The 22,357-nt window shown below is 41.5% G+C and overlaps 1 protein-coding gene across 1 annotated transcript in view; it reads left to right on the forward strand.

Moving 5' to 3' along the window:
* The window catches only part of LOC126188612 (methyl farnesoate epoxidase-like), a 143,592-nt gene that overhangs the window by 78,874 nt on the left and 42,361 nt on the right, over window positions 1-22,357 (forward strand). Inside the window, exons 4-5 of the mRNA XM_049930214.1 lie at window positions 2,298-2,485; window positions 12,295-12,415. Coding sequence (XP_049786171.1) covers window positions 2,298-2,485; window positions 12,295-12,415 — 309 coding nt within the window. The remainder of the gene's footprint in view (window positions 1-2,297; window positions 2,486-12,294; window positions 12,416-22,357) is intronic.

Consider the following 22,357-nt stretch of genomic DNA (forward strand, 5'->3'; position numbering starts at 1 on the left):
AACCCACATAAGGCGGGTGGGGCCGGCAGAATTAAAAATGCGGCAGACCGCCCGCATCTCCAGCGAGGGATGCGCCTTGAGCTGCACCAACACCTCCTCCTCCGTGATTGTCGGACTAAGCCGAGTGATCACGGCAGTGAGGGTCAGCAGGCGACACGGGGGTTGGGGTTGGCGGGTAGGAGATGGAGAAGGAGCTGGGGTGAGGGAGGCATTGGGGCCAAACCGGGTGATGGGGAGGTGGGAGAGGATGTCAGATTGGAGGGTGGGGCTGGGGGAGGAGATGAGAACTGAATCCCATCTGGGAGTGAGTAGTGATATGGGGCCACCAGGGAAGTGTTGGCAGAGGAGGAGGGAGAGGTTCCGGGCTTCGAGAAGGGAAGGATCGAAATGGGAGAGGAGGTATTTGTATATAGAGGGGTGGAGGAGGAGGAGGAGGAGGAGGAGGCGGAGGGAGCAGGGCCAGGCAGGGAGACATCTATGGCATCCTGGGGGGGGGGGAGGAAGGAGAATGGGGTGGGGCCTTTTTGGGAGCGGAGGAGGTGGTGGTGCCACTAGGGTGTTTAATGGCGGCAGAAGGGTGGGTGGTGACATGAGGGACGGGAGCTATAGGGAGGTGGCAGGAAGTGGCAGGTCCCAGCGTGGGCGCAGTAGTCGGCGCCGGAGATGGTGATGGTGAAGGCGACGGCGACGGCGATGGTGGTGGCGGTGATGGCAAAGGCGATGGGGAGAGCTGGGCATGGGCAGTGGCCCGACGGGCCACCACCCTAGCTGGAGCTGCAGTGACAGGCTGGGGGAGCGGGGGGAAAGGATCAGAGGTAGAGGAGCGGGAGGAAGAAGCTGGGGATGGGGCGACAAAGAGCGAGGGCGAAGGGAGAGTGAGAAGAGGAGGGATGGAAAGGGGGTGGGGGTGACTGGGCACACCATGTAATGGTGGTGGTGGCGGCGGAGGGCGAAGTATACATTATGGCAGTGGTGATAGTAGTGGCAGTGGTGGTGGGGGCTGACATGATGACAGGAATGAACTAAAACAGCACAGGACGAAAAGGAGAGGAAAAAACCGGGGATGGACGAAGACGGACCAAGATGGTCGAAGACGGACGAAGACGAGGACCAGCGTCGCACGCTGCTGGCGCTGGCACTGGCGCTGGTGATGGCTGGCAGGAACGCTGCAGCTGCTGCTGCTGCTGCCGCAGACGGGGCCAGGGCCACTGCTGCTGCTGTTGCTGCTGCTGCTGCTGCTGGAGGGCAGGCTGGCTGGCTGGCTGGCTGCACCGCTGCTGCTGGCTGGACCGCTGCTGCTGGCCGGGACCGCTGCTGCTGCTGCTGCTGCTCGACTGGACCGCTGCTGCTCGGCTGGTTGGCTGGCTGGCTGGACGGCTGGCACCTGAAACCCTTACGCTTCGATTAGTGCTGGAATGGCACAATCGAAGGGTGGTATCCTTTCGAATTACCGTCGGAGATGGCTGGACTAGGGTAGAGCGGGTCCCTATATACGAAACCAGTGGGAGTGGCTATTGGCCGCGGTCTGCACGTGGTGTAGCGGTGGCGCTCTCGCTGCGCGAGAGCCGCTGCGCGGAATGGCCGCCGCGGACGCGGAGCCCTCTATGGGCTGACCACATTCATTTGTTCTGGCGCGTGTTCGACTTCCGCGGCGGGAGGTACTTGAAGCACTATAGCTGTTGTTTTAATAAAACAGCTGTGTGCTCACCTTGTCCAGAGCCGACTTGACTGTCTCCAACTGTAATTCACACTGATGCTTGTGTTTCAACCATACGTTACTGCACCAATGGCAGTGTCTGATGGCAAGTCATTCCATTAAAACTACTAACAATGCAAATCCTGTAGCTCACAGTGTGGACGTAAATCCTGTAACATTGATAAATAACTTTCTGTTTACATTGGCTCAAGTAGCAAAATTTAGTTATAACCTTGCTGAATGTCCAGGATCTCCTCTCACTCCGCTGGATCGCTTTCAGCCACATTTGTCACACAAACAACAAACTTCAGAAGTATCAGCACTGTGAGGTTACTAACCTATTACCTCCTATAGGAACCCAGACCAGGCATTTACGGTCTGACACTAACCCTTTGAGCAAAGAGGTCACATGCAGTGTCAGCCTACCTCAGTAATAAACTAATAAATGAGTTAGAAAGCATAAAGCTCGAAACAACATGTTAAAAAGAGTTTGGTGAAGAGCATGTAAGGAGGATATTTTCAGTACTACAAACATGGTATGACAATAGAACCAAATTGCTGAGTACACGGTAGACTAAGGTTTGACTATCGCACTGTGCAGGATACCGGTTCTCCCACGGTGACCAGCACCTGCAGACGCTACTTGACCTCTTTCACACGCGTTCGCGCGCCTTCGACATGGCTGGAGGTAAACTTAGTGCCATGCCATGGTTGCGCTTCATCCAGCCCGAGGCATCGGGTTACAATGCAATCACGAAGTTCAATGAGATGGTGCGCGCCTATTTTTTAGTAAGTACACTACTACTCAAGTATCACTAAACTTATATATGTGCATCCATTTTGGGTTTAAGGAAAAAAAATTCGCAGCTTGGCTGTGAAACACAGTTTTTTAAGTTGAAAAAGGCTATTTTTTAAGTTATTCCTTTTGAGGACTTCACACATTTTACCACACAGTGTGTCAGTCAGTATATGCCTCCTCTGAATGACTGTAAACTGTACGTCTACAGCCTCCAGATAAATTTATTTAGACGTGAGAGTAGAAGGCAATAGAGGCTGCGATTTGAGAAAAGGGGTAGAGTTGGTTACTTCGAATCCTTCAGTTTTCCCACTATCAGAACACCGTTGCTGGTAGGTGCAGCGATATGATTTTTTTTTGTGAAAGTGTTCTTCATATGACGAGAGAACTTGTGTTGCCAGCTTTCAACCACGAAGTGCAAAGGCTGCCGGTTGTACAAGAACTATGTATTTTTTGACAAAATTTTTGTATTTTCAACATCGCAGCACAGTCAGCAATCGTGATAATCTAATATATAAGAAACTATCAGCCTCGATTCCGGTAATGAAACCAACCTAGATGCACTGCCTAGGTGCACGGCGTCCATGGAGACGAGGCACACGCCAGAGCTTAAGTTAAGTCTTAGTGTTGACTTAGTACTTATGTACAGCATTTTTAAAATGTGACTACGCCTATTCAGTCTCTTTTAGTTTTATTTCTAGACCATGCCCACTTAGACAAATTATAGATTCAGGCATATCTTCTGAAGAAGGCTCAATTATTTGGGCTGAAACCTAGGTAAAGGCTGGTTTCATTACCGCAATCGAGGCTGATAGTTTCTTATATATTTTGACAAAATGTTCATATGCAAGCAGTGTCTGTATCTTTATACATACACACAACACACAAATTAATTTTCAACCCTCAAAAGGAACGACAAAGTTCACAAATCTTAAGTATGAAAATAATGAATGAACATGTTACATTTTATATATATTTCTTAACTCCTTATAAATTTGAGGTTACTGATAATTTTCAGTCTGTGCATTCATGTTTGTACAGGTGCTGTTCAGTAATAGAGAAATTCACCATTATGTTAACAAAGCTAAAGCAAAATTCCATATAACAAAAGCGACATGGGAACCACACACAAAATAAACACAACCATATTATTTCACAAATTGCCACTCTCTGATCGGTGTCTGCCTATCACAATTTTTAGTACAAAGTGATGTAACAGTCTACCAAGCAAAAAATTTCACAATTTAAGATAGTTTTTTGACATGCCACATTCTGAGGATGGGGTTGGGTTGCTTGGAGGGAGGAGACCAGACAGCGTGGTCATCGGTCTCATCGGATTAGGGAAGGGGAATGATGGGGAAGGAAGTCCTCCGCGGCCTTTCAAAGGAGCCATCCCAGTATTTGCCTGGAGCGATTTAGAGAAATCACGGGAAACCTAAATCTGAATGGCCGGACGTGGGATTGAACCGTCGTCCTCCCGAATGCGAGTCCAGTGCCAGATTCTGACATAAGCTTCTCAGAATTTTACTGTTACATTAATGTGTAATTCACTGAAGCGCCAAAGAAACTGGTATAGGCAGGCGTATTCAAATACAGAGATATGTAAACAGGCAGACTACGGCGCTGCGGTCGGCAACGTCTGTATAAGACAAGTGTTTGGCGCAGTTGTTAGATTGGTTGCCGCTGCTACAATGACAGGTTATCAAGATTTAAGTAAGTTTGAATATGCTGTTATAGTCGGTTCACGAGCGATGGGACACAGCATCTCCGAGGTAACGATGAAGTGGGGATTTTCCCGTACGACTATTTCACGAGTGTACCGTGAATATCAAGAATCCGGTAAAGCATCATATCTCCAACATCGCTGCGGCCGGAAATAGATCCTGCCAGAACGAGACCAACGACGACTGAAGAGAATCGTTCAACGTGACATAAGTGCAACCCTTCCACAAATTGCTGCAGATTTCAATTATGGGCCATCAACAAGTGTCAGCGTGCGAACCATTCAACGAAACATCATCGATATGGGCTTTTGGAGCCTAAAGCCCACTCATGTACCCTTGATGACTGCACGACACAAAGTTTTACACCTCGCCCTTACCCGTCAACAGCGACATTGGACTGTTCATGACTGGAAACATCTTGCCTGGTCGAACGAGTCTCGTGTCAAATTGTATCGAGCGGATGGACGTGTACGGGTATGGACACAACCTCATGAATCCATGGAATCTGCGTGTCAGCAACGAATTGTTCAAGTTGGTGGAGATTTTGTAATGATGTGCGGCTTGTGCAGATGGAGTGATATGGGACACCTGATACTTCTAAATACGACTCTTATACGTGACACGTACGTAAGCATTCAGTCTAATCACCTGCATCCGTTTATGTCCATTGTGCATTCCGACGGACTTGGACAATTCCAGCAGGACAATGCGACACCCTACATGTCCAGAAGTGCTACAGAATGGCTCCAGGAACACTCATCTGAGTTTAAGCACTTCTGCTGGCCGCCAAACTCCCCAGTCATTAACATTATTGAGCATATCTGGGATGCCTTGCAACGTGATGTTCAGAAGAAATCTCCACTCCCTCATATTCTTACAGGTTTATGGACAGCCCTGCAGGATTTATGGTGTCAATTCTCTCCAGCACTACTTCAGACAGTCAAGTCAATGCCACGTTGTGTTGCGGCGCTTCTGCGTGTTCGTGAGGGCCCTACACGATATTAGGCAGGTGTACCAGTTCTTTGGCTCTTCCGTGTATAACAGTGATAGCATTAGCTGTTCAGAATGTTATAATTTTCCTTTACAATACGATTCTTCTATACAACATTATTATGTGCTTAATAAATGGTGACAGGAATTAAGTTACTTTAAGGGGACCGGCTCGTGAAAAATGACCAAAAATTTGATGAAAATATTTCCGCTCTATATAGAAAAGCATTTCATGTAGATTATAAAAATGTATAGTTTACAGACATTTTCATTTTCGGCTTGTTCGTGAATTTACTTTGAATGTAATGTTGCGCAGGTGCAACGCCCCTCTGCCATTTTAAAGTGCATCAGAAGACATGACGTATTCCTCATTTCCTTACTTTTTTCATCTTTTAGGTATGGATCGTAAACACTGGCGTGGTCTAAAAGGCTCACTGTTCCGTAAGTAAATACTGGTGCATAAAGAAGGCTGGGGCTTAGCTGTAAACAAACATTTTGTTATTTATTTGTTTACTTATCGCTTTTGTAATTTGAAACACGCATTTTTCTCGTAGTTACTGCTGAGTTGTTCTATTTCATTGCATGTGTTTTATATGGCAGAAATGCTGAGAATTAAGAAATTAGTCACCGAACAGATTTGTCGAGGCCACCAGTTCAAAGCAACGTCGAATAATACACATCGTTTGGTTCAGCAGTCATCTACAGTAATTGGGTGTAAAAGCATACAGTACACTCACAGTCATTTCTGGCTATTATGGAAGCAATTAAGGCTAAATAAAGGGATATGGCAAATACAAATCTTCTTAGCAGACATCTCCATGATCTCTCATAGATATCATCAAAAGCTACAACAGCTGCGAAGAGGAGCAAACACTGAAAACTGTACTAGTCAGGCTGACAGTTTTGAAGTTTGCTGGATGGATGCAGTAATAACTTTTTTCAGTTATATGCAATTTCTAGAATTCATGTTCTGAAAAAATTAGGTAACCAGACTGAAAGTAATTGAAACGGAGAAAGCTTCAGAAGCTGCTTCGAAGGAAGCTTGGATAAATAAAAGAATGATGAGAAAGTGTGTGGAGTATAAAATACATGTGACAGACAGGAATATGTAGTTTATGCAGTTTGGATGTTCTTAACCTGCCATTTCACAACAGAGTTCTAACAAATTGTCTCATGGTGTAGAAAAATTTATACAAATTTGTCCATACATCAATAACAAAAAAATGTAACAAAATACTCCATAACAGCAAAAAATAGAACAAATTGCAATATGGAGTGTCATGTTATTTTGAAATCGTAACAAGCTGCCCCATTTTACATAAAAATGTAAAAAAATTGTCTCATACACCAACATGTTACTTCAAAATTGTAACGAATTCCCCATATACCAAAATGTCACACCAAGAATATAATGAATTTCCTCATGTTGCATCAAAAGTGTAAGAACAAGCTCCACACATTACCATGCTGCAGCAAAACTGTAGTAAACTGGCCTATGTTACATAAAAATGTAACAAAATGGCCTATGTTACAGCATAAATGTCACAAATTGCTCCAAAAATATAACAACACGTTCAAATGTTACATTAAAACTTTAATAGTTTGTACCCCACATTAGACCAAATTGTAAAAAATTGCCCCATATATCTCTATTGTTACAGCAAAAGTGCAACAAATTTTCCCGCCATCACATTACAGTAATAGTAAAACAAATTACCCCATATATCGAAATGTTACAGCAAAATCGTAAAAACTTCCCTCATACATCACCATATTACAGCAAAGTTGTAACAAATTGCATGGTACACCACATGTTACAACATCACAAGCCATTCTCCTTTACTATGATTATGCATTTCATTCACCTTAACTGCATGATGACACAATCCAGTGGTAGAATCCATGGTATTACAGTGGTGTTATGTCAGTTATGAACAAGAAAAAACCGATCACAGTGCATCATATCCCTAGCCTTTACAATGAATGCCACCATGACATCATTGATTCCCCCATTGTGGATACTGGCATCATGTGATCAAGATCAAGGATCCATGTCTGATGTCATGACGCTGTAATAGTAAAGAAGGTGTGATTTGTGATGTCATGGACTGGGTACTGATCTGGCAATGTGATGTTATATATCTGCCTAAGCGCTTATTCTTATTGGAACAAGTCTCCACTTAGGGCATCAGTAAGTTTCAACTTGGTGACTGATCCGATTTTATTACTGGAATAACTCACAACTTGACAGAAGAAGTATCAACTTTCATAGTAGACATGCAGCAGTTTGTTGCAATTTTGTGTAACAATGGCGATGTGTGAGCAATTTTTGCTGTAATATTGCAGTGTATTGGGTAATTTGTTACAATGTTTACTATAACAGGAATAATTTGTTACAGTTTTTTTCTGAAAAATGGGCAGTTTTTTACAGTTTCGATGTATGAGGCAATTCGTTATAATTTCATTAGATGTGTATTTGTAACTGAATAAGTACCTGACAACCCCCAAGTAGCTGACATCCCCAGTACCTCACTATGAGACCTCCAGTAGCAGCCATCCCTAGTAGCTGACACCTCTGACAGCAACTGCAGCCACACACTGTCAGCTAGTGGTGTTGCAGTACTATTAGAAATTTTCATTGAAGAAGCCTGAAAAGTGACCATTATTGACACACCCTGTACACTGTTATCACTGGCCAACCCCATAAAATTACCACCATTGCCTCATCCTGGAAAAAGATGGTGTAATTTATTATACTTGTTACTCTTTTGTTATACCTTAGCAGTGGATAGGACAATCTGCTACAATTTTGCTGTAACATCGATTATGTTTCAGACTGTTATAATTTGCAGCAATAAACTGTGTATGAGGTATTTTGCGACCTTGTATAGCAATGGTAAAGTATGAGTCACATTCTTACAGTTTTGCTATAACATAGTGATATTTAGGACAATTTCTTACAATTTTGCTGTAAACTGTTGATGTATGGGATTAAGCGTTTTCATCTCCACTGTGTGACAAACGTTTTGTATTACAAGACAGCGTTAATCCTAGTCTGGGGTCACTACGATATTTGGTTGAGTTCTTTATCAGTTTTAGGTGAACTGAGGCGAGTTTTTGTCAATAAAACTATTGTCTTTAGGAGTAATAGCATAGTTTCTTAGCAAGGCTGTCCATCCTCCACCTATTCAAGCTATAACCGAAGCTGAAATTGTGCTTAGAGAAACGAAGTGCTTAAATAAAAGAGTACAAGGAAAACCAATAAAAAGTTGCAAATTTCACTTCTTACTTACTCGATGACTAGTTTCAGGCCAAGAACAATCATCAAATTATGTTAAAATGATGCGATAACTTGGCAACAGATGGGATAATGTGTGACAATCTTGCTGTAACAGCGATTATGGTTGAGTTTGTTATAATTTATTGCAATAAACTATGTATGACACATTGTTGTCAATCTTGCATAACAATGTAAAGTATGTAAGAGTGAATAAAAAAAGTAAAATTTGCAGTTTTGGATTGGTTTTCATTGTATTGATTAACAGAAGTTGCTGACCCATAGCTATTCCAGCGTATTTGAAGTTCGCAGGCAAAAGAGATATCTGTTGCTGGTAGGGGCAATCGCCATTTCATGAATCAATAAGACCTGTTAACTGGTGGCAAACAGTCAGATCGTACAGCACGCTAATTACAATACATGTCATCAGCAGCAGTGCCTAAGCGAGTTCCGTAATGTTACAGAACAGCTTCTAAATTTGTTTTGGTTCCTTTACTGAGCACTGGAAAGATCGAATTAATCTCATTGACCAAGCTGCAAGTCATGTCAATAGTTCCAATAAGCGAAATGCAGTAATTTGATAAGTAAGAGATAGAGTTTAGCTGTGTAAACATTTAGTTTGAGAGTCCATGTTGTACAGATATCCAACTGTGATAACCGCCTCTGTACCTTAACCTGTGAGTGTCATCACTAGTGCCTATGTTAAGTTACGATAGTAGTTCCACCTCTGTGTTGTACTCGAATTTGAACATATTCTGAGAAGTAATACAATGTTATTCTGGTGCTAAGTTCAAATTTTTGTTCAAAGCCAGAGGTCTGTAATTGGACTTTGTTATTACAATAAGCATTCTCCATGCATTTTTGTGCTCTAGATCTTCACTTATTTTGAAAAATAATTTTATTTTGGTCCAAAGATCGGATTTTTGTTTCCAATCAGAGATCAGTGGTGCAAAGAGATATCAAAGTTTCATCTCTCTGTGTGGGAATTTGTCCATCATTGTCTTTGGTCAGGTTTACACCTCGTATCTGATGCATCACGAACTTATATTTGCATATTACGGGAATATATGGTTCATGTATTACAAGGCAATAAAGATCTCATCAAATCACCTTCTACCTTAATAAAATGGTACTTGGTCAGTTCATTTGTCTTTGGATATGTTGTGTGTTTTTAATCTCGTATCTGGAGCAATACAACTAGGTTTTAGTATTATTTATTAGTCGATAATAGAATTAAAGTCCGCAAACGTTTTAGTGAGATAGATCCTATCAGTAAATGTCACTGCCTTCCTACAAAGCTCTGTTTTTTTTTCATAACCTTGGGTAGGCTTAGATCAAATGCAATAAACATCAGTATCAGCCAGTGGATATCAGCGATTGTATTTATATATTGTAGAACTTGATGTACAATATTATGTTCTCCCCCACTCCTAAAGATGGCTTGGTGACGTGACACACTAGTGAAAAACTTCTAACAATTTTTTACTTACGTTTTTGACATGGAAATACTGTAAATTTACGTATTTTAATGGACATTTCAACTGTGAAGTCAACATTGTGACACATGAATTAAACTTTGTGCGTTTTGTTACCTTCTTCCCCTCAAAGTGGTACTTGGTAAGATTTGTTTAGTTTGTACCTCCAATTATGCCTGGGATGAAATGTCACCTGCCTCTGTAGCATACTAAATGTGTTTTGTGTAGGTATACAATAAATTGGATGTGGAACTAGCATTGTGACAATTGATTTGAGAGTTTATTGTAGTGGTTTAGGTGTCACACATTGACTGCATTCTTCCAGTAGCTGGCAGTAATACAGCTGCCTATTTGTTTCTTTGTGCATTTCCTTGCTTATCAGAGTGTTTTAACCTACATTTGCTCTATGCAGTTATAGGTTTGGTCAGCCTCATTTAGACCTAAAAATAAAATGCCCAACTCCATACTTGATTTTTACCACATTTCTTATTGCACAATTTACACACTGATGTGGCACTAATGCAACTAATTTGATAGTCACAATCATGTTAAAGGTATCAATTATAATGAATATTTTAGATATGGAAATAACATTGACATAAACATTATTTTACTGATGAATTTTATGCATTTTTGCAGAGATTTTAGATGTGCAATTAATGTTGCGCCATGTGATAACCATTGTGTGTTTTATGGAACAATTAAGATGAGGAAATATTTTATTCAAGGGTCCATTGTGCTTTACATCAAGTGTGGTACAGGAATGGAGCTATTGACATTGAACAAGTGCAGCTTAACCCACAAACTAGATCACTAGCGCCAGTTTAAACTGGTACTGACAAAAGTTTTAGGTATTTTTGATACATTTAATTTCTTAATTTTTAATTTTTTTTCAATATCCCACTATCACATCTGAGTTAGTTGCGTCACACTGTGTCTTTGGATTCTCCACCACTCCCATCTTGATGACATGTGTTTAAGGTCATTGATGACATTCTTGCCCTTGGCATATAGGCAACCCACTCTAGCACTTGCACTTTTCAAGGTGCAAAGTGGGACAGGTAATAGGTAGCTATACTACTAGCGGAATGGCAACTTGTTTTAGAGTACTGTTCTTTACATCCAAGTTCTAGCTAGCAATGAAGGGAGATAAATGTACTTTTTTCTCTATCACGTTTTTATGTGTTCTGAGATCTTACTTCTTGTAGAGCTACGTTCTTTTCCGGCAGAAGATAAGAAGCTGGTACTTAGGGACAGAGGCTCCCATTTCGAAATATTTGGGAAGATTACTAGTTCTGGTACCTTCCTTACACCAACGTACCATTCCTTGAAACCTTGGTCTGATCACAGAGATTTTACGTATTTCTGAAAAGGTGGCTTGAAATTGAGGCAAATTTTAATTCTTTTTGTGGGATGATGTTTTCCAGACAAAAATATGAAGGATATGAAGGCACAGTATGTGTGTGTACATCGGGAAATGCAACAGACAAAACTCCATGATTTGCTCGATATACAGATATGTTTCGTTCTATCATCATAGGGCGCTTTCCTTCATCGTTTATTCAAACTGTTGTTCAAACAACATTCAAATCCTAGCCAGCTGGGGGCAGATGGGAGTAGGGAAAAACGTTTACAAATGCGAATATCTGGAGGGGGTTTCTGGTTGTGTTGTTCAATTAATAACAAAGAAAAACTTCCTGATAAGCTCACTTGCAACAAAGTACAACAAAGAAAAAAAGGGGCATACTAGCAGTCATTCCTCCCATACTCTATCTTGGACTGCAAGAGTTAAAAGTGATATATGCCGCACATTTAATTGTAATTAGCAGAGAATACATGCAGATTGAAGTCTCACAATTAACCAAGCGAATACGACAATGGAGTCAGTGAGACAGGACATTATCTCGAATGGACAAAAATGTAGTAAGATAACGATCGTGGCCTCGTTGCTCAGTTATCCAAACGTTCGCTTGAAGTGATTAAGAGAAACAACGGAAAAGTTAAACGATAGGTTTTGAACCCCACCTCTACCAAATTTGAATCCGGTATCGCAACCAGTGCGCCAGCTCACTCCTATCGACATGTTGAAAACAGATTCCCACCATTATTTCGCGTGAAGTTCTGGTAGTCAGGAGACGACTGTTTATCGATTAGAAAACGTTTACAAAGAAATTACGAAACACAGATATTTTGTTGACAAAGCCAAACACTTCTACACAACTGCAACAATTTTTCGGAACGACATTTTCTCTCTTACACTTATTCGTATGAATATCGTGTCCTCGAAGATAATAATTTGTTCTTTATGTTATAATAAAATTCCTGTAATTTTTCAGAAAATTATTGACAACCATAAGGCAACATATACGCCAGGGAAGGAGAGAGATCTCATAGACGCATTTTTGTACGAAATGGGAAAAGCGAAAAAGGAACAAAATGACTACACAACATTTACAGGTAAGTGATATCTGTCCTGCAAAATGAGATTTACAACGTACTCTAACTACAAAGTGTTCGATGAGAAGAAGTAATCTGCCCACTTCTGGGACAAGGGGAGGCGCGCTGGCTCCACATGAATCCACATGGTAGATTATCGACAAGGGTCTGTGTGCCGGACAGCCTTGAAGTGGCTTTTAAAGCGGCTTCTCACATCCAACTAGGCGAACACTGGTTTGGTACCTACATCCCGCCTCAGTTACACGATTCACAAATTCCATCCGAAGCTGTGCGGGGTGGGCGAGGGGGTGAGGGGGGGCGGGGGCAAGAGGTGGCATCAGGAAGCGCATCCAACCACCCACTGCCACTGAGATGACCAAATTAGATATATCATGCTGATCCCATGGAAACACAGAATAGGGCCAGAAGGAAGGAGAATGAGGAGAAAGTATTGTTTCAGCTTACGTCACCATGCTGGAGCACACTGCAACCGAACTTTCTGTCTGCTTCCATAGGCATCTGAAAGGCGGGGATGTGTTAAGCAAGACAGATCCTTGTCACTTCCTGGAATCTTAAGTACAGACTTTTAATTCATTACAGATTTAGAGAAAGTAAGAATTCATTTTTGCTGTGAAGGACAAATACTGTGTCTTCAGCAATCGCTACTTAATTTCAGTTTGTTTGATAGTCACACTAGTGAAGTGAAATTTTCCTGTGCCCGAGAAGACAGTTTCGGCGACATCCTGTAGTCAAGGTGGCTGCGAACCTTAACAGAACATAATCTAAATAGTGTTGCCGTACTTTCCTTTTTAGCTTCCCGATACAACCTATCTGAGCTGCCAAAAAAGCACCGGCCAGTACCCTGTTGCACATTGTCCAAGCACAGTTCTCAAGACATTCCTCTTCTCCCTCACCACAGAATTTAAACATGACTACAGGACACCTGGCTGTGACAGACATGCGTACCTACTGCGTAAGTTCCTCATCACAGTAAATAGTGCTGGCTTTTTTTTTTTTTTTTTTTTTTTTTTTTTTTTTTTTTTTTTTTTTTTTTGAGTCATCAGACTGGTTTGACGCAGTGGCCAGCCACGAATTCCTCTCGTGCGCCAACCTTTTTAACTCAGAGTAGCAGTTGCAACCTTTGCCTTCAATTATTTTCAGAATGTATTCCAATATTTGTCTTCCTCTCCAATTATTACCTTCTACCACTCCAACTTGTACCATGGAAGTTATTGTCTGTTGGCGTAAGGGAAGTCCTGTCATCCTATCCCTTCTTTCTGTAAGTGGTTTTCACGTAGTGTTTTCCTTGCCGATTCTCCAGGTAACCTCCTATTTCGTAACCTTATCATTCCATCTAATTTTCAACATTACTCTGTAGCACCACATCTCAAATGCATCGATTCTCTTTTTTTCGGTTTTCCCACAGTCCATGATTCACTACCATGCAATGGTATCCCCCTACGGACATTCTCAGATATTTATTTCTCAAATTAAAGCCGTTGTTAGATACTAGTAGACTTCTCTTGTCCAGGAACGCCTTTCTTGTCAGCGCTAGTCTGCTTTTTATGTCCTCCTTGGTCCGACCATGGGTTATTTTGCTGACTAGGTAGTAGAATTCCTTACCTTGTCTACTTCGTGATCATCAAATCTGATTAAAGTTTCTTGCTGTTCGAATTTCTGCTACTTCTCACTACTTTCGTCTTTCTTCGATTTACCTCAATACATATTCTGTACTCGTCAGGCTCTTCATTGCATTCAGCAGATCCTGTAAATCTTCTTTTCTTTCACAGAGGATGGTAATGTCATCAGCGAATCTTATCATTAATATTCTTTCGACATAAATTTTATCCCATTCTAGAACCTTGCTTCTTCGATATATGAGGTGAACAATAGTAGCGAAAGACTACATCCCTCTCTTACGACCCTTTTAATCCGATCACTTCCTTCATGTTAGTCGGCCGTTGTGGCCGAGCGGTTCTAGGGGCTTCAGTGCAGAACCGCGCTGCTGCTACGGTAGCAGGTTCAAATCCTGCCTCGGGCATGGATGTGTGTGCTGTCCTTAGGTTAGTTAGGTTTGTTTAGTTCTAGGTCTAGGGTACTGATGACCTCAGATGTTAAGTCCCATTGTGCTCAGAGCCATTTGAACCATTTTGAACCTTGTTGTTCTTGCAGTCTTATTGTTCCCGTGTGGTTCTTATACATATTGTGTATCCCTACAGCTTACCCGTATTTTCCTCAGATTTCTAACATCTTGCACTATTTTACATCTTCGAACGCTTTTTGCAGGTCAACAAATTCTATGAACGTCTCTTGGTTTTTCTTCAGTCTTGCTTACGTTCTCAATCGCAGAGCCCGAAATGCCTCTCTGGTGTCTTTACCTTTCCTAAACCCAAACTGATCGTCAGCTGACAGGTCCTCAATTTTCTTTTCCATCCTTGTGTATATTATTCTTGTCAACAACTTGAATGCATGAGCTGTTGAACTGATTGTGCGATAATTCTTGCACTTGTCGGCTCCTGCAGTCTTCGGAATTGTGTGGATGATGTTTTTCCGAAAGTTTGATGATATATCGCCAGACTCATAGATTCTACACACCAATGTGAATAATCATTTTGTTGCCACTTCCCCTAATGATTTTAGAGATTCTGATGGAATAGTGTCCCTTTTGCCTTACTTGGTTTTAAGCCTTACAGAGCTCTTTTAAATCCCCTTTCTAACACTGGACTCCCTATTTTTATCCTCTCAACTCCTGTTTCTTCTTCTGTCACATCATCAAACGAGTCCTCCTTCTCCAAGAGGCCTTCAGTGTATTCTTTCCATCTATCCGCTGTCTCCTCTCCATTTAAGAGTAGAATTCCCATTGCACTCTTAATTCTACCGCTCTTGCTTTTGATTTCACCGATGGTTGTTTTTACTTTTCTATATGTCAGTCCTCCTGACAGTCATTTCTTTTTCAATTTCTTCACATTTTTCTTTTAGCCTTTCGCCTTAGCTTCCCTGCGCTTCCTATTTATTTCGCTTCTAAATGACTTGTGCTTCTCTATTCCTGAATTTCCGAGACATTTTCGTCCTTCCTTCTTTCTTTCTACGATGCAGTGAAGTGTTTCTTCTTTTACCAGTGGTTTCATCGCCCTATGTATATGATGTCATATTGGCCGGGTGTCTGATAGTCTCTCGATGTGCGCAGTCGACGGTCGTCTCTGACACTACGAAACAGTGCCCATGGTTTAGCTGAAACATGAAGAGGAAGGAGATATTCCAGAATGATATAATTTCGAGTGGCAGGTGGAGGAACAGAAGAGATGCCGCTAGCACTTGCACCTGGACACAGGCCAAAGAGGGAGCAACGTGTCGGTGGGAGGAGTGGGGGAAAATATGCTGAGTGTCGATGGTGGACAGAGCTACTCGCCTGTTGGCAGGTGGGGTAGGAGACAAAAACGCTGCGCCAGCCTCTATCGGTCAGTTCGTCAGCGTACCTCATGATGGCAACACTGTCGCTATCCGAACTAATCTAGCTTCTGGACACTGACTTTCGATGTGCTCGAAATATCTATATAACATCTTTGCATCGGTGTAGGACGCTGTCTGGTATACTTTAGTGTATATGGTCGTATGGACGTACTGCACAGTTATCTAGCTGCATCCGCATTCTAGTATATGGAACTTGCAAGGTAATGGAGGGGTGATTTAGCAATGATGCAGAAACTGGGAATTATTCTACCGTGTCATTGACTGACGTTGAAATTACGGAACAACGGGGTAAAATTGCTAAAACTGATCTCGCTATCAACTATGGTCTGTATTACAGAACATCATCTCATATCAACAATGTCTTTCTCATCCCGTCCGTCCTCTGGGTAGGCTGTTGATTACCGCATAATGATTGACTGACAACACTCAGTTGAGATGGAGGGAGTCTTAGCAGAGCCCTGGATGTCTGACACTTGTCGCTGTGCAGCATACAATTGTTTGGAAGCGTTCCTCAACGCTGCACACCTGTCCTGTTTCCATGAGCTGTGATGCCTTCCGCATGTTTTTACTTTTATTTCTTTATTTTTTTCAACAACAAGATAACAGTACTTCTTTTTATTTCTACCACCTCACGCGTGTTGTGAACAGCACCTTTCAGGCGATGGTCAACACTGAAACAGTAATCATGTACATTCCCTCATGCAGTTTGTTGTAAATAATCCACTACACTTCAACAGGAATAATGATGTACGCAACTGCAATACCAGAAGAAGAGAAATGACATTCATCACACCACATTAAGGTTGTCTGTGTAGCAAATAGGGGTTCACAATGCTGCAATCAAAAGTTTTGATTTCTTATCCATTGATATAAAATGCCTGACACACAGCAAAGTAAAATTTGAAACTGAACTAAAAACGTTTCTCTTCGATAACTCCTCTTATTCCGCAGAAGACTATCTACTACCGTGATGTGTAAATGGTGATGGGCAGGAATTACTGACTAACATATGTCTGTCTTTAATTTTTAAAAAAACGTAAAAACTAAAAAATGATCAGAATGGACGCATATTTACAAGAAAAATTGATGTCAATATATAATGATTCGTTCCGTATCATTAAGTTTCATAATGAAAATGATACATAGGACATGAAACTAAGTAATTGAGTATTAGTATATCACACTGCTTGGCACAGACTTGTATACTTTGAAAATCTCAAAATGAAATTCACAAAAAAGTTCAAGCAGATGATCAAAGTAAACATACATTCATTTGTCCTGCGTTTGGTTATTACTGAAAAACTGACAGAATTACTGGCGAGAAATATTTTGGGAAAAGAAACAAATAGGCTACTGTTGGAAATGTAGGACTCCATCTCACAGGGGTTAAGCAATTATTACTAAAAAATGTTACTTACATAAATGTTAAAGCAGATGTCCATTTCATGGGGTCTTAAGCGTTTGAGACCGTTCCTTTAGTCAAATTTATAGCATTCTACAATGCTGGAAGATGTTTCAAAAATTAAATCTCTTTTACTCTGTAAATTTCTATTATTGGCCACACATTGAATGACGCATCATAGGTAAGATTTCAAAGCGAGAATACGTGTAAATTACGATGAGACTGATGCACTGACAGTTTAATAAAACAAAAACTCTATTCTGCATGGAAGTATACCTCTATGCAGTTCCATTTCTCTGGCATTTCAAGAATCGTTCACTTCGTTGACATACGCAATATGCAATAGGATGCCTTGCTTTTTTTTCATTGCATGCGTTAATGGCCTAACAAAAGGACACGTACGTAAGGTTCTCGCAAAGCGCTCCAAGTGGACAGTAAGCTGCACTTCTGAATACGATATTGGATGAGTGCGAATAGTATTGTTGACATTGATATGTAACACGGTTTTTACAATAGCGGTCGTACGCAGTACCGTGAAAATCGGTAATATCTAAAGAATGACATCCGTCTGTCTTTCTGTAGTTTCGTAAGGACCCTGGGAGATTTGAAACGGTTCATAACAGGACAGTTTATTTACGATGATCATGTAGCCTACATATATTTACTGAAGAAAGTCGTTTTCTCTTAAGAACAAAAAAAAATAGTGAGTGAACAGCATGCGGCGGGGTCAGGGATTTTCTCTGCCTCGTGATGGCTGGGTGTTGTGTGCTGTCCTTAGGTTAGTTAGGTTTAAGTAGTTCTAAGTTCTAGGGGACTTATGACCACAGCAGTTGAGTCCCATAGTGCTCAGAGCCATTTGAACCATTTTTGAACAGCATAAGACTTGACCTTGTTCAGAAAGATGTCGTGTATCTACTCAAAAACGAGAAGTTTTGTTCACTAGACTGCCAGTCAAGTTAGAGAATGTGGAAAGTAGGAAAACTGTATGGAATACAATGTCTTCTTTATTTAAAGTATCAAGCAAGCCACCACAACTGTAGCTGAGGGGAAAACCAAACATACGTGATAATAATACGTCAAAGCTAATAAAACTGTTTCCCAACACAGAAGAAATCAGTTTCACAAACGGCAAGATTCTTCAACGCAATCGCTTTTGAAGCAAATGTAATTACATTTACAAAAATATTCGTGTATCAGAAAGTCAAGTGAAGTACAAGAATATGCGAATCATTAGACGCCGTACAAAATCGGTACGTGTCAAGGGAAGTACCTTTGACAATAAGAACACACAACAACTAAAATATATGTTTCTCATGCGTAAAATACGTGTTTATATTATTTTGCTTTCAGCTGACTGAGATGCAATTATACACATAATCGAAAATATTTCTTCACGATTAAGTCGTAGCTTATGTCACCGAAACAATGAGATACTGTTCTTTTTACTCTTATTTCACGACCAAAGTCTCTTGATAATTTAACAACGCTTAGAATGCAAAAAGTAGTAACTATTTCTTTAACTAAGCAGAAAATAATGAGAAACGGACATTAATCTCACGGCTGGCTTTCTTGCCGTTAGAGGCGCTAGTGTGGTTCTATCCGACTGTAAAAACTATCATATTAGTGAGTGTCGCGACTGTAAAGTGTTACAGTGTGATAGTACTGCATGTAATCCTCGACTACGAACTTTCCCACAGTTTTTATGTCGCTCTTAGTTATCTGATTCGTCGATTGGCAAGACACAGCAGAACGAGGAGCACCTCAGGAGATGTCCAGTGCATCTCTGGACTATTATACAACCCGGAAGAATCAGCAACAGCTAAGAACCCAGCCGTGATAGCCTTTATTGTATGACAGCACAACCGTCTCAAACAGTGATGAATTGAAGGGGTGCTCCAGGAAGGGGAAATACCTCCTGGAAGATAAAAATTCCCTCTGAGAAATACATATCTAATTGTATAAAACATTAAAAGTCAAAATAATGTATGAACTTAAATTATCGTCTGGGCTCCTGTAACGTAATAAATAAAAGCTAGCGTTGTTTTGTCAAACTTCAACTGCGCAGGCAGGATGCCGCTGCCTACGAAATTTGGAACTAAAAATGGACAAAGCGTCGTAACTCTGCACGTACTGATTCGCGCAAAAAGGCTCCATCTAAATACAAAGGCTGCCGCCTGCTACACGCTCGACAGTACTAAGCTTTCATAGTTATAATGAATTTCAACTTCTTGTATGCAGCTGTTTTAACAGTAAGTCAGACTGTGGAAGAGTGACATGATTAATCCTCACATAAAAAAAGTGTTAGTGCCGAAAAACTGTTTCGATCCTAATAAAAGAAGGTGTACTGCAGAAGACATAGCTGAGTGTGCGTCTGTGGAAAGAATTGCTAGAGAATGTAAAGGTGAATTGCTTACTGAATCTTCAGTTATTCTTCCTCAGTTTTCGAACAAAAGTTTTACTACTACTTACCAGTGGCGGATACAGAAAAACCTCAAGGAGGGGACGCTACAGATATCTTGAGCTACCTTTCCTTTTACCGTAATAAAAATAATCAAGTCACATACAAAGTTTAAGAATCTTTTATTTAAATTGATTATACACATATACAAGATAATGCCATCTTACCATATAAAGAAGTTACAATTGGCAATGGGGAGGGGGGGGGGGACATATGTGTTGAACTCCAGATAAAGTACCGGCAAAAATGGGAATGTATTTACAGTCGGTTGTACTTTGACCACGATCGGTGTGCAAATTGTGTTATATGTATTTAAAAATAGTGTCGAAAATCTGCAAGAAGCACGATGAGTATTCATTTCTGTACGTTTCACTCAATTTAGAAAATCTACTGGAAGTAACGGAAAGCTATAAAAGCACGCCATTTCAGAGATGCGTGCTAAAGCCTTTGCACTTTAAAACTGTAAATTACAGAGATTAAACGCGAAATAATATCTTCCTCAGTTCGAGTGTGTATATCCTTAGTATTGAAGAACACCCCCACACAACAAAATAGGAATCTCTAATTCGTAAGATAGTACAAAAAAGCTACATTAATCATGAAAACAGGGTTAATTACAGAGTGAAAGGTCCACATACGCTAATGAGCCAAAACATTATGACCACTGCCCACTGCGAGGTTGTATGCTGCCTGGTCGCGTAGAGGGCACATGACGCGGCAAGACAAGTATGTGAGCGGAGGAGAGACGAATGGGGAATCATTCTGCCGACAATAAGTAGCGAAAATGCGAAAACCCGCCGACTTAAGCGACTTTAACAAAAGCCAGATGTTGTCGCCCAGTGCCTGGGAGCGAGCATCTCGGAAACGGCGAAGCTGTGCGCGTGTTGCTGTGGTGAGAGTCTATGTAAAGTGGTTGAAGAATGCTGAAACCACGAGTAGGCGACAAGAAGTTTGACGTCCAAACCTCATCATCCGTACTTCATCACAGAACATAGGGATCAGAGATTGACCGCCCTCTAAAGCAGGACGGGAGGTGATCTGTGGCAGATCTGATGACAGAAAATTGTGCTGGCGCAAGTACAAGTGTTTTGGAGTACACCGTTCGGTGAACAGTGTTGAACATGGTGTTCCGCAGCACAGGACCCCTACGTGTTCCTATATTTACCCAGCAATATAGTCAGTTATGATTACAATGTGCACAGGATTATCAAAATTGGACCGTGGATCAATGAAATCGTGTCGCCTGGTCGGATGAGTCCCATTTATTTTTAAACCAGGTCGATGGTCGAGTCCAGATACGCCTTCATCCAGGCGAACGGTTGCTCGAAACATGCAGCGCACCACGGACGCAGGCCTTTAAGAGCAGTATTATGTTATGCGAACATTCATCTGGGCTTCCATGGGAGCTGCGGTAGTAATCGAAGGCACCATGACAGCTGTGAACTAAGTGAACATTATTAGTGACCACCTTAACCCCTTATCCTTAAGCCGGCCGGTGTGACCGTGCGGTTCTAGGCGCTTCAGTCAGGAACCGCGTGACCGCTACGGTCGCAGGTTCGAATCCTGCCTCGGGCATGGATGTGTGTGATGTCCTTAGGTTAGTTAGGTTTAAGTAGTTCTAAGTTCTAGGGGACTGATGACCACCGATGTTAAATCCCATAGTGCTCAGAGCCATTTGAACCATTTGAACCTTATCCTTAATGTCTTCCTCAACAGCAATGGGATCTTCCAGCAGGATAACTATCTGTGTCAAAAAGCCATAATCATGCTGATATGGTTTCAGGAGCACGATAGTGAACTCATGTTGATGTCTTTGTCAACTAATTCGACTTATCTGAATCCAATGAAACCCAAATGGAATGCCATCGGGCGCCAGCTCGACACCCACAAACCAACAGCCCGTAAATTACATGAAGTGTGTGACCTGCTCGTAGGCATCTGGAGCCACAAACATCTGGAAACCTATCAAGTATAGAAACCTATAAAGTTAAAACGTCGCCTTATAAAAATTATACATGACTGTGCTTAAACAGACACACAATATTTTTAGTGCAACGGAATCTGACTTTCAATAATCCCTACAAAGGAATGGCCCTGACTAACATTAACCTATACCTTTCACAAATCACCTACCTCACAAAAATATTTGATACTCAAGCTACTGAAATACAGCGAGCGCCACTACTGCCAGCTAAATAAAAGATTCAAACTATTGAAGGCACTAACTACTGATACGCATAGTTAGCAGTGAAAGATTTTGATAGAGAACAAACAATGTATTTACCTTAATAGTGTTCAAAAGTCATAATACAGGGTCCGGCATAAAAAACTCCCCGATTACAAAGTAACGTGCAGCGGACAGTAGAAGGAGCAGAGTGGTGGGGGGCGCGTCGTTAAGTAGCTGCCTACGTGCCGTTTTCAGTGTACGCCATGGCGTGATGTGGTGAACATCGTGCCTTCGTAGTGGAAGATTTTATTCAAAATGGCGAATCGCCTATTAATACTCAACGTGCTTTTCGCGTTCGCTTTGCGCTCGGACGACGGGACCCTGTTCCCGATAAGAAAACAATTTATTCTTGGGTTGCTAACTTTCGTGAGACAGGTTCCGCATTAAAAAGGAAACCACCTGGAC

The sequence above is a fragment of the Schistocerca cancellata genome, chromosome 5 (genome assembly GCF_023864275.1).
Source record: "Schistocerca cancellata isolate TAMUIC-IGC-003103 chromosome 5, iqSchCanc2.1, whole genome shotgun sequence".
Lineage (NCBI taxonomy): Eukaryota > Metazoa > Arthropoda > Insecta > Orthoptera > Acrididae > Schistocerca > Schistocerca cancellata.